This window comes from Mastomys coucha, chromosome X, assembly GCF_008632895.1.
Source record: "Mastomys coucha isolate ucsf_1 chromosome X, UCSF_Mcou_1, whole genome shotgun sequence".
In the NCBI taxonomy this organism is placed as follows: Eukaryota; Metazoa; Chordata; class Mammalia; order Rodentia; family Muridae; genus Mastomys; species Mastomys coucha.
The window spans coordinates 143,555,225-143,568,749 of record NC_045030.1 but is presented as its reverse complement, the minus strand read 5'-3'; the positions used below and the strand labels follow the sequence as shown (position 1 = coordinate 143,568,749).

The window sequence follows — 13,525 nt, the reverse complement described above, 5'->3', positions numbered from 1 at the left end:
GTGTGTGTGTGTGTGTGTGTGTGTGTGTGTGTGTATGTGTGTTGTGGGGTGGATCATAGTGATGATTGAAGGAGCACATGTCAGTTTGTTGCAAATGGGAGGGTTCCAAGAACAGGGAGGTGGAGAAGGAAGTGGGGAAAGGTGGAGTCCTCACCCTGATGGGGATGATGTGGCTGGGACAGGGGATAACAGGAAAACCCCTGTCCATTAGTAGCTGGCGCATGTGTTTGACGTTTCGCTGGTGTGCCCGCCTCAGGGCTTGACCCTCCTCTCCCTTGAGTAGACGCACAGATTCTAGAGCCCCAGAGAGCACCATGGGAGGCAGTGAAGTGGTAAAGATGAAGCCTGCAGCATAGGAGCGCACCATGTCCACCAAGTCCCGAGTACTTGCTATATAGCCGCCGATGCAGCCAAAGGCTTTGCCTGTAAAGAAGCAATAATCAGTCCCCAGAGGGGCAGAATCATGCCCTAGGTAACACAAGCAGGTACACCAGAAGCTGGGGCTCCAGACTCTCTTCCCAGTCCTCTGCACATCTCTCCTGTTCATGTCAGAGCCTTGCTTCTGTGCTTCTGAGATAGAACTGTCACATACTGCCATATGTGGTGACTAGATAGACAGGAGCAGGGTGGAGACTGTTACTTGGTTAGGGCCTGGAGAGTAACTAAGATGAGGCTCAAAGATGGGTGGGGAGGAAAACAGTTTCTTCTTCTGGCTGAAGCCAGCTGTTTTGTTCATGTCAGGAGCCTTTTAGAAAAATGTTTCTAGACTTTCTTGGTGACTCTGCATTGAGATGGGAAAGAGATGATTTGATAGGATAAAAGCCTGGGGTTTTAATGAAGAATTTTATGTCATTTCTATAATCCTTAAAAGAGATTAATGCCAAGGTGGGGCCCTGGGCAGATTTGAAGGTAAGAGGGGGAAGAAGGAGGAAATGATGAAATTATAATCTCAAAATATAAAGAAAATAAAAATGGTTCATGCCAAGTTAAAAAAAAAAAAAGCCTGAGGTTATAAATTCTTTCCAAACAACTGTTTGCTGGGGCTACTTCTCCACATTGTACATAAGGGAAGTCCTTATATACAAGTGTTTTTGTTCACTGCTGGCTAGCTTTATGTCAACTTGATGCAAGCAAGAGTCATCTAAGTGGGAAAATGTGTAAGACTGGGCTGCAGGAAAGCCTGTAGAGCATTTTTATAATTGGTGATTGATATGGGAAGGCCCAGACCTTTGGGTGTATCACTGTGGGCTGATATCCCTGTGTTCTATAAGAGAACAGGCTGAACAAGCCATGAGGAGCAAGCCAGTAACCAACATCCCCTCTATGGCCTCTGAATCAACTCCTGCCTCTAGGTTAGGTTCTTACCTGGTTTGAGTTCATACCTTGACTTCCCTCAATGGGCTTGTGATTCAGGATATGTAAGCCAAGTGAACCCTTTCCTCTCCGAGTTGCTTCTGGCCATATTTCATCATAGTAATATTAACCTTATCTAAGATACTCACCAAGAGTTCCAGAGATGATGTCAAGCTTGTGCATAATTCCATCGCGCTCTCCGATCCCTGCACCCCGGGTTCCATACAGTCCTACAGCATGGACTTCATCCACAAAGGTCAGGGCCCCATACTGGTGGGCCACATCACACAATTCCTCCAGAGGACAGATGGCACCTGAGTAAAGCCGAGGGAAAGGAATAGGAAGTCATAACCCTTCCCTAGCTCCATTTCTTGTGTTCTTCTCACTTGAGCTTACTTTGGCTTAGAAAAAGGTGTTATACACAAGGAGGGAGGTGTTTGCTATCATTTGGGAGTATTCCAAACATCAACCTCGTGAACCACACCCACACCCCATTTCTTCGTGTTTGTGTTCTCCCTGACCCTTTGCATATCTTCATCTGGTCATTATTTTTAATTCATTCTGACAACTTTATTTCTATTGTTTTCAAATTCTCTGCTGCCGTTAGGGGTTAGTACATTTCTGTCTAGAGGTAGCAGTTGCCTGTTTGATACCAGTGTTTAATGTAGAAAAAAGTCACTGTCTGCTCTAGCTTAGTACAATCCTCACTTCTGAGCCACTCACCCCCATTGGGCAGGAACAACTGATAAGCCATCCATATTTTTACACTTCCCTGGCCCTCTTTGTTTCTGTCTGTTTTGGATTTCTGTCAGTCTTCTTTTTGTGCTCATATCCTTGTTTGTTTCTATTTTTCTCTCTCCCTTTCTTTTACTCCTTCTGGTCTGTCTTTCTGATCTTTTTCTTGGTGTATTCCTTTCTTCTTCATGCTTTCTCTGTACCCTGTGTCTCATCCCAAGATTCTTTGCAGTTTTGCATTATTGACTTTCCTGAAAGTGTCTCTGGGAGGGTAGCTTATCTTTTAGGAAGCTCTCCCTCAGGCTCAGTCACAGTGTAGCAACTTAGAAGCTGTTTCATAGTCTATACTTATTTTCTGTTTTCCACGCTACGTGAGATGTTATCTGAATTGGCTTTGTGGTCATTGTTAATATTCTAAGACACTGTGCCTCCATCCACTAGAAATTGCTGAGGTAAAGAGAATTGTAATACAGAAGAAACTTCTTCAGATGGAAATGGGTCCTAGACCAGGAATAAAGATTGTGGGGTTGGGGAAAGGTAGGAAAATGTTAAGGACAACCAGCAACTGGAGATAAAACCTGAGAGAAGACAGTTCAAAATGGTTCTGGCATCATTTCAGGAGAAATCCATCTGTAGAATTGACTGATTAAGTAGTTTCCACCAAAACAAACAAACAAGGAGCAGTTCATTTACAGGTATAACTAGTGTGATTGCAGGCCATAATTCTCACTAGAAAAATGTGAATAGGTGTTCCATATTAAAAATACGCAAATGTGCTGGTTTTACTTTCTTTATGATTGTAGAATTTTGCTAGTGGACATGACAGTGAATTCCCGTGTACGTTAATTCATTTAGTGCTCAGGCTAGTCTATTATTATTACCTGTACTTTTCGAATAAGCTAACCACAACACAAAGCAACTTTAAAAGCTCGAACAAAGAGCTAGTGAAAAGACTGAGCCAGCAAGAGAGCCTGATAAGCAGCCTAGTGACCTGAGGTAGAACTCCAGAACCAAGAGGGAAGAAGGGAACCAACACTGCAAAGTTATCCTCTGACCTCCACATGTGTGCTGTTCATGGGCACCCACATATATATTATATACAACAATAACAAATATTCTTTTAAAACTTGTTCAAGCTAATAAATGTTTATGGTAGCATTTGAATATGGGCCACTTGTGATTGCACAATCTTTGTGGAGCTTGTGGTTATAAATTGGGGAATACTAAGGGTCCTCCATTGTTTCAGTGGGAAAAGTGGCACCTTAAAAGGAGATGAGGACCTCTTCCTTTCAATAATGTTGGAAACAGATCCCTAAGCCACATGACTTCTGGTGCACAGAAGCAACAATAGACAGCTCTGAACCTTATTTCACTTGCTGTAAGAAAGGAAGCGAGAGAATAAAATCATTTATTTCTGTTAAAATATAATAAATGCAGTCACTTTGATCACCTATAATTCTACCACCAGACATATTACCCTGGAGAAAACAGGCCCAGAAACTTTGAGAATTTCCAAGTTTGCACAGATAACATGTATTGAGGGTGGTATTTAAATCCACATCTGTCAGACTTGAGAACCTTTTATGATCGAAAGGCTTCCTAGTAGACCATGGAACCCTAGGCAAGAATTTATAAAGTTTGCTGCTCTAAAGACCAGACATTGCCACAGCCGACTTGCACATCATTCCTTATGAAAAGTGTACCATGCAAGGAAATAGTTTTATATCCTAGTATGAGAATAATCATTTTGCCATCAACTGAATGAGGGAGTAAGACAAACTCTGCTCTTTGTGGGATTTAGCTTCTTTATGTGTAAGAATGTAATAGTGGCCTCTGCTTTGGTGTTTACTACTTGTGTAACTCTGTGACTCTACTTATTCATGCCTCAGTTTCCTTGTGTAATAATAATAATAATAATAATAATATTACTTAATAAAATTAATTATAATAAATAATACTTAATAATACCTAGTACTAATCATAGAACCATCATGATTTAGTGTTTTAAAATGTATAAACTATGAATAAGTACATAACATACTAATAGTTGCATTTATCATCATGTTTATCATGAGATATCAATACTAGTAAACATGTACTCGAACACATGTATACTTACCATCCATGGAGTGGACAGTCTCAAAGGCCACAATTTTTGGTGTCTTGGGATCTGACTTCTCGAGAAGTTTCTTCAAGTGGCCTGGGTCATTGTGTCTGAAGACAAACTTGACTGCACCACTGTTGCGAATGCCTTGGATCATGGAGGCATGATTGCCTGCATCTGAGTAGATCTCACACCCTGAGGAAACAGGTCTGCTTTACCTTTTGTGTCTAACCTGGCAGGAGAGTAAAGACTACCTACTCCCTTTCCCCTCTAAAGACCTGGTCTTGAGCTGGGCAGTGGTGGCGTACGCCTTTAATCCTAGCACTTGGGAGGGAGAGGCAGGTGGATTTCTGAGTTTGAGGCTAGCCTGGTTTACAAAGTGAGTTCCAGGACAGCCAGGGCTATACAGAGAAACCCTGTCTCAAAAAAAAATTAAAAAATAAAAAATAAAATAAAATAAATAAAGACTTGGTCTTTTTCGTCCTCCTTTGGAAACCTTTATGACACATCTCTTCTGCCTCTGTTACAACTCCCCTGCCCAGGACCTCCCTCCAAGGATGCCTCTGACTTTCTTGAGGGAGAAGAAATTCAGTTTTCTAGGAACCTTGAGTTTGTCAATGACAGGTTTTGGTTTTATACTCCACTCTTGGGAAAATCAAAGGTTTGTAAAGGATTAATCTCAGAGAATACATGCACATTTGAATGGATGCTAGATTCTCCCTGGTCTGCTTGACACTTCACCTTTTCCAGGTAGCACCCAAATGTTTATAATGACAGGGATGGATGCTTATCAGGTTTCACTGTTGAGATTATATGATCATGACAGTCACAGCAAAAGGAGCAGACAATAGCCACATTATTGCACAGGGAGAGAGAGCTAAGCACCAGGAAATGTTTTCCTGTAGGATAGGAAGAATGCAGAGAATTTGTGGGTTATACTGGGAGGGTAGGGAAGTAGAGAATGTGGAAGAACCCCCAAATTTCACAGACATCAAGGAACTGTAGCCTTCAATAAAGTAAGGTATAGCTTCTCTTTGAGAAAAATGAATCACAATTTCTCCACAACTTGGCTTGTCTAGCTGGAAGTTCCTTGAGATCAAAGCCCAAGTCTTTTTATCTTTATATCCCTTCTTCACCGTATAAGGCACAGATATTAATAAGGAAATGTTTTTAATGAGTAAATGAATAAATAAATGACTATAAATGAATGAAAGAATAAGAGAGGGATGGCAAAAGATGAGATTTAAAAGATATCTGTGTATTGTTTTGTTTTTTTAGTTAGGATTTCACTGAGTAGCCTGTAATTCACTGTGTATTACTTTGGACTCAGCCTTCCAAGTACAGTAATCATAGATAAGATCTATCATGCCCATTTTAGGATTCAGTTTAGCTAGAAGCCATGACATGGAGTTTACATTTGATCCTAGAGGTAACAGGGGTCCAAAATACTTTAAGTATTTTGAACAGGGTAAAGACCGGATTTGTGTGATAAAACATTGTTCAGAATGTATGAAGAGTATATTGTAGGCAGTGAAAGAAGAAATCAAGGAAATGATGTTGGTTAGACTAGAGTGGTGGTAATAGAATGAAAAGGTTTTTGGGTTCTATTGGTTGAGAAGTAAGGAATTCATCAGAAAGAAATCTTCAAGATATTAACTATACCTAGGGGTTCTGGATGACCTAAGAAAAAGTGTTCAAGTGGGCGGTGACTTTTGAAGTGTGCACTGAAGTAGCAGACACCAAGTACAAAGACTTTTTTCCTGCATTTTGCCATTTATAGGCAGGAGAGAGAAAAGTCAGGAGCTAGAGAGTGATGTAGGCGTTGAGGCAGGAGACTTAAGGAAAGGGAATGGCTGAAGATACAGAGAGGGGGGGGAGAGAGAGGGAGAGAGAGAAAGAGACAGAGACAGAGAGAGACAGACAGAGAGAGAGAGAGGGAGAGGGAGAGAGAGACAGAGAGGAAGCTGGAGGGAAGAGTGAGAAGTTCCTGAGTTCCTGAATGGATTGTGGGCAATGACCAGTGGACTGGTGGAAAGAACAGTCAACAAGAAAAAGGCAAGTTCTACACTGTCACAGGAAGCAAAGAGTGAGATGAAAACTGGGGCTGCGTGGAAGCTGGCAAGTGTTCTTTGGCTTGAAGTTGAGGATAATGCTGTCTAATGTCTCCTACTTTCAGGGTACTAGGAGGGGAGGACTTGGCAAAGCTGTCCCAGACACTTGAAATGCTCTGAGTAGAGATTATGGGATGTGACATTTTAGTGGCTTCTTTCTGAGCCCAGGTTTGATGTAGATGTGGAACATTGTATCCATCTGAGATTCAGAATGGTGGAAGGTATATGAGGGCACTTGAGGGTGGGAATGTGGGAAGATGGGCTCTGGTTTAAGGTGAAGGGATGATTTTGGGCAAAAGACAGGAATATATTTCACAGTAAAGGGAAAGGATGAAGAAATATCTGTGTACAACTAGATTTGGTTTCATGTCAATAAGTAAGGAGAAGCTATCCAGAGGTTTCTATATTATTCTTGCAGTAGGACATGGGTTTTATTTTAAGAGTGAAGGATGGAAGTAGAGGTTTTAGATTAAAAAAAAAACATTTTAAACGATCTGTAGAGAAAAAAGACTGTATGTGTTAGAGAAAAAATGATGAACTTATGGTATTAACTGTTCTATAAGGTTAGGCTCTGGTGCTGGCCTTCAACTTAGGTGTGGAAGGAGTAAAGACAAGGGTATATAACCATGCACTGTCAAGTCTGTGTGTGTCAGGCAAAAAGCTATGAACAACTGGAACAAGCAAGCTCAAAAGAGTGGGGGCATTCAATGAGACTGGATGCTTTATTGCAGGACCCCAGTCTTGAACATAGGTCTTACCATCTCACACCTTGTGCTCACCTGGCAGAAGCTTGGCCAGTGTAAAGAGAGTAGAATCATTGGCCACAAAACAGGAGGAGAAGAGCAGAGCTGAGTCCTTCTGGTGTAGTTCAGCCAGCTCCTGTTCAAGCTCCACATGAAACTTGCTGGTACCTGAGATATTGCGGGTGCCCCCAGCTCCAGCTCCATGATTCTTCAGGGTCTCCCTGGTTCCGAGAAAGTGGAAGACAAGGAAAAACAAAACATAACTTTGTTAGGCACTGAAGAAACATGAAAGCCTTCCTTAATGTGGTCAGTACTAACGTAAGAGGTCCTGTGTAAAGGCTGTCCTTGGTGACCAAGTAGAGGAAAGAAGGAGACACGTAGGGGTATCCTGGAATGGAGGTAGAAAGTAGAAGTAATTTGAGTAGTTTGGAAAAGCTAAAGGAAATCCTCCTTTCCTCCTTCCTTCCTCCCTCTTTCTTCCATCCCTCTCTTCCTCTATCCCTTCCTCCCTCCCTCACATCATTCTAAACTTTAGTTTCTAGTTCATGAAGTCAGCGAGTCTTTCTTAGTTTCTATTATCCTCCTTCACATCAAACAATCATTAATCAAGTGCGATTGTGTTGGCTGATTAGTTCATATCTGAGGAGTAGATATACTTGAGGGAACCTTGTACAAAAGAAGTGGCAGTAGAACTAAGTGTCCACTGTTAGTGTGGCTCTACATCTCTACTTCTGACCCACAGTTCATAGTCCACACTCTACTACTTACTGTATGGCCTGCAAGACACGAGGGTGCCTGCTTATGCCCAAATAGTCATTACTACACCAGACAGAAACATCCTTTGAGGCCATAGATGCCTCAGAGAAGTGTTGGGCAAAGGGATAGGCATTAGCCCAGCGATTCACAGTCTTGAACACACGGTAGGTGTGGTCCTGTTTCTTCTCCATGATCTTGTCTCTGAAAAATTGGTCATAATCAAAAGCCTGGCTTCCTGTAGGGGTAGAAATAAGAGATAAGGATAATTCAACTCAAATCATTTCCAGGGTAGTCTTTATTTTACCCATGTTTTGATTTTGAGTTTTCTCATTGTCTTCTCATCTATTCATTTATTGGCTCAACAAATGCTTTAACTAGTCCTCATTCACTCTTCTATTGTTTAATGCGATATATGTCTATGACTCTGTGTGTGCATACATGCAGGTGTGTTGATGCCACAGTGCATGTGTAGAATTCAGAGAACAGCCACAGATGCCAGTCTCTATTTCTGTCTTTGAGAAGAGGGTCTCTTGTTCACAGTGGTGTACTACAGACAAGCCGGCCCATCAGCATCTGGGGATTTTTCCCATCTATACCTTCTATCTCTCGGTTGGGGCACACTGAGATTATCAACACTTGTGCTACACCTGGCTTTTGTGTGGATTCTGAGGACTCAAACTCAGGCTGTTGGGCTTGCACAGCAAGCATTTGACCCACTGAACCATCTCCCCAACCCTGGTTCATATTAGCTCCCTGCTGTTTTATTCAACAATCTCTCTGTTTACTCATTAACTAGTAATGCATTCAGAAATTTAGTCAGGCCTTTTATTCTTAGCATGGCCTCATCTTTCTTTCCAGAGTCAGTGTAGAAGATGCTTTACACGAGTTACCACTTCAGTCCCAGAGAAAGGAATATTGCTAGACCTAGTTTCTAGTCATGTTTCTTCTCACCCAATAGTTATATGATCCTGAGCCAGCAATGACTCCTCTCTACTGTGAAAATTAAGCACCGTAAATCCCACAAATCATCCAATTGGTAAATGGGCTGATGAACCAAATAGACAGTTCTCAAAAGAGAAGTTCAGATGGACACTGAATATTTTACATCCTTAGCTATCAGGGAAATGCAGATTTAAGCTGCTTTTTAGTTCCATCTCACTTCAATTGGAATGGCAATTGTCAAGGAAACAAATGACAACCAATTCTGGCGAGCATGTGGGCAAAGAGGAAATCTTATGTACCAAGGGTGGAAACGTAAGCTGGTACAGCAAGTATGGAAATCAGTGAGGAAGTTCCTCAGGAAAATAGCAGAGGTTATAGAGATAACACAGCAGTACATGCTGTTCTTGTACAGTGCCTGAATTTGGTTCAGTACCCACATCAAGTGGTTCTCAACTGCCTGTAACTCCAGCTCCAGGGCATTCGACACATCTGGTCTCCAAGGGCATTAGCACACATACATAATTTTAAAATGACAAAAATAAAATGTTTCAAAAGAATCAATTAAAAAAAAACAGACCTACTCTATGAATTATCTCTCCTGAGCATATTGCCAAATGATTCCAAGTCAACATACCACAAAGATACTTAAACATCTATCTTTATAGCTACACTCTACATAATAGCTTGGAAATTGAACCAGCCTAGATGTTTATAAACAAATGAATGGATAATAGAGATGTGGTGCATATAAAACAATGTAATGTTGTGTGGCTATAAACAACGAAAGCCTGGCATTTTCTGGAAAACTGCTAGAGCTGGAAATCATTATGTTAAACAATTTGAGCCAGACGGAATGACAGTGCATGTGTTCTTTCATATATATGTGGGACTTAAAATTTAAACTGTGTATATCATGTGTGTGCTTGTACATGTGTGTTTATAGGTCAAAAATAGGAAGGGGAATATATGTAATAGGATCAATAAACAGAGGTAAAGAAGGGGAGCCAGAGGCGAGAGGAACAAATGAGAATAAAATATAATGACACATAGGTATGGTGATGCCTTCTGAAACCCATTACTTTGGATGCCAACCAAACAATTCAAGGTCAAAAAATTATTTTAAAAGGCTCCTGCTATGTTCTAATGTCCTTTTATGTAGAATGGCACTTAGAATTCTTTTCTTGCTGAGGTGTGAGAATCTGAGGACAATAGTAATAATTGATATGAAGTAATTAGAGTATCATCAGAAACATAATAATAATAGTGGTTGTGATTAAAACTACCTAGTATCTTATTATATTATTGTAGCTGGCATTAATGGATGCCCAATACATACAAAACCTGATTCTAGGACCATTAAAGATACTATTTTCTTTTGGTTTCTCATAGCAACCTTATATGGAAAATTCTGTTATTATCTGTATGTGACAGATGAAGTGACTGGGGCATGAAAAGAACAGCTAGCTGGATCAAGGTCACATAGCAAATTAATGCCCAGCAAGGAAGTGATACATTTGATGTAGATAATGAAAAAAGCAAAACCATTGGATTTTCTCTGGGCATATTCATGTGGATGTAAAGCTAGCATGCCGTCTAAACTGGAAGAATACAAAAGCCATAGAAACAACCTAAATTATAGGTCCTAGATTACATGAATAATGATGTATCCACACCACAGAATAGGATTCAGCCATTATGCACACTATGTGTGCATGGGCACAAAGGGATAAGTAATATGAGGCCACATTGATAAGTGGACAAAGCAGACAGTGATTATGATAATGAGAGTGGATGAGAATTTCTCTTTCTGTGTGTGAATGTGAGTGTCTGTGCCTGTGTGTCTGTGTCTCTGTGTGTGTATAGCTATAGGAAGGTATGTCTGAAAGAAAATAAAACAAAAAATTAATAGTAAATGTAATTTACTCTTTATTTTCCTGTATCTGTTAAAAATATTTTTATTCCTATATTAGAAAAATGAATCAAATTCCATTATGAAAAATAAACATAGGAGACAGAAAGGGAAGGGTGAGAAACATTGAGGGAGTGTGGGAAAGAAATAATGGAGGGAAGCCTAATTTTTAATGAGAAATAGGAACGAGCTAGAAACACATTAGTGTAGATGGCATTTTGTTTTTCTTATCATAGATGACTGAGGTAAGTCTTTGCGTGAAGTGACTTAACTACAGAAGACGCAGCCCCAGCAACACTAGCACTAAGACTTCCCTTTGAAGTCTCTTGGTTTAAAAGTCTTTGCACTTCCTCTCTTCTTCTTTGTCACACACCCTTTCGGCAGCTACTGCCCTGTTCCTGTGCCCTTCATTCCTATCTTGGCAAACTCACCAGTCATATTGTTCTGAATCAGATGGGGAAGTGCCCCTTCAGTCTGCTCTGGATCCTGGAAATGAGGGAATGAATGGCTTCGGGAAGTTGAATCCATGGAGCTCAGCAGGTCTGATAGGGAATATGGAACTCATTGGCATGAAGAGAGAAAACAAGACAGTATTTGTTGTCCTCTTTAGGTCCAGGGTAATGTATAGAAATTTAAGTTTAGAAAGTAACAAGACTCCTGGAGTATGTGTCTGCAAAGTAACCACCAGTAGCAATGCCTAGAATGTCCAGAAACCTTCTTTAAGGTGGCTCGCACTTCATTGCCCTTAAGGTAAGGTAACCAGGCTATGCACCCTAGCCTCTGCTCTTGGGAGTACATATCAGTCTTCTTTTCTGAATATCATTCACTTTCAATATTTAACTTGTTTCATTCTTAGTGATTACTCAAAGTGGCTTGTGAAAGATGCCAATAGTATGGTCATTGCTTAAGTGTAATTGTTGTGGGTGCTTGGCCCAAGTTATGCTTGAACTCTATATCCTTATAAAGATTGTTTTGTTGAAAACAAAACTGTCTTTGAATTTCTTTTAATAAAATTGATAATGCAAGATACTTTGGGGGAAACAAAAGTTAATTAATGGACTATGTGTCTTAAAACTAAAGGAAGCATCTATCCTCTTCTCTTTTTCCTCAATACAAACACTATATGGTTTGCTTCAATTGAGATCCTAGCATTTTGGATTCCATTTAGCCACTTGGGACAGAAAAGGGCCCATTTTAGACTGACAGCTATAAGTTATAATGCATGTGTTGGCAACTGCCTATTATGGCTCCCCTGCAAAAGGCCGTCATGAAATGTCTACTAGCTTTTCTTGGATTTGTCTAGCTCAAGAGTCTGATAATATGGGCTCAGTCATTAGGAATGGAGCTTGGGTAAGATGGAGGTTGACTCCAACCTGTCTTGAAAGTCTTGACATCCTCTTGGACTTCTGGAGCTGCCCTCTGCACAATCTTGCTCTTCCCGTCTTGGAGTTCTGACAGCATGAAAGGACAATGGCTCTTAGCCCAAGATGGAGAGTCTACACAAGGTAAGAGAGTAATTGCACATTCATTCTTAGCTATGTATTTAGCTCAGCAGTGATTACTGAGACTTACTGTATCCTAGAGACCCCTAGGATAAAGACAAGGAGTTAAATGAATCTGGTCTCACTGCTAGGGGAGTTCCTAAGCAGGGAGAAACAGCACATACTGATAACACCTTGGGAACAATGGGATGAGAGGGAGAAAAAGCCAAATGAAACCTACAAGATATAACGGATGTGACCCAGAGTTGTATCAGATAGGCTAGGAGTCTAGGCCGGATTTGCAGAAGCCATAATGTCCAAAGTCAATTTTTAATGAGAAATTTGAGGGGAGATAATAGTATAGGAGAAGGTTGTATGTCAAGAACAAAGACAAAGGATTGTAGGACAAGAGAATAGATTAGAGCAATTTTAACGTTGTTCAGCATAGCTGAATTATAGTATGTGAGTCTATAAATACCCTAGAATTTATAGAGTAATTTATATTTACTCTATAAACATCCTGAGTATATTTTTTTAGGTCAGTCCATCTTACCTTGACATTTTCACATTAACTCTCCAAGCTATTAGGAAATGATAGTCAGATTTGGAACTTTGTCTTTACGACCCAGAAATTCCCATTTGCCAATAACCTCTTCTTACCTCCTCCAGCCTTGGTTGCCTTAAGATGGATTTGAGAACAGATTGGTCCTTGAGTGGCCAGGATGGGGCAGCGTCCAATACCAAATAGGAACTGGTAGGTTTTAGCTACCTTGCCTAGCAGGCCTTTGGAGCCCTGAGAGAGCACTGGACAGGACCGTAGCAACATAGCTGCTGCCACCATCCTGAGCCCAAAGTCCTGTAGAAATTGTGGAAGAGATGAGATTCCATCATGAGAGCCTGGCCAAAAGTCATGCATATTTAATTCTTTGCCTTTAGTTTCCCCCTCTAAGCTAGTTGCCTTCCTCAGACATCCCCTCATTATTCTTCTCGGCAAGGAGTCCTAGTGTTAAAATGTGAGGGAGAAATGAGAAACACCACTAGAAATGGGCAAATTCTAGCTAGAGGCCAGAGAACTTGATTTCTGATTTACTCTGCCACCAGCTGCTCAGTGATTGTGAAGATCATTGAAGTGACTTTGTGCTGCAGAGTGACAGCTGACAATCCACCCTGTGATCAACACCTACTTACTATCTTCCAAAAACTACTATCCTCAACCAAATGAAGACTCCGCCTAATTATGCGGACAGATGCTGTTTACAGGAACTCCTGAGGCTAGTCCTGCTGTGTCCAGAGAATGCTCTGCCAGAGAGGAGAAAGGAGCTTAAAGCCAGCTGTCAACTTGAGATCCTGGAATCAGGATAGGGCAGTCATGTGTCCTACAGGCTATGTAC

General features: G+C 40.8%; 1 protein-coding gene across 2 annotated transcripts in view; it reads right to left on the bottom strand.

Moving 5' to 3' along the window:
- Alas2 (5'-aminolevulinate synthase 2) overlaps window positions 1-13,275 on the bottom strand; it is an 18,457-nt gene extending 5,182 nt beyond the window's left edge. Inside the window, exons 1-8 of one of the 2 annotated variants that reach the window (XM_031368991.1) lie at window positions 12,795-13,275; window positions 12,027-12,149; window positions 11,085-11,195; window positions 7,815-8,037; window positions 7,083-7,267; window positions 4,208-4,387; window positions 1,503-1,667; window positions 155-423 (exon numbers count right to left, since the gene is read on the bottom strand). In XM_031368991.1, the coding sequence (XP_031224851.1) occupies window positions 155-423; window positions 1,503-1,667; window positions 4,208-4,387; window positions 7,083-7,267; window positions 7,815-8,037; window positions 11,085-11,195; window positions 12,027-12,149; window positions 12,795-13,113 (1,575 nt within the window). In that variant the 5' untranslated portion in view covers window positions 13,114-13,275. The remainder of the gene's footprint in view (window positions 1-154; window positions 424-1,502; window positions 1,668-4,207; window positions 4,388-7,082; window positions 7,268-7,814; window positions 8,038-11,084; window positions 11,196-12,026; window positions 12,150-12,794) is intronic. The other variant, XM_031368994.1, reaches the window with a different exon arrangement.
- Window positions 13,276-13,525: the final 250 nt, after the last annotated feature.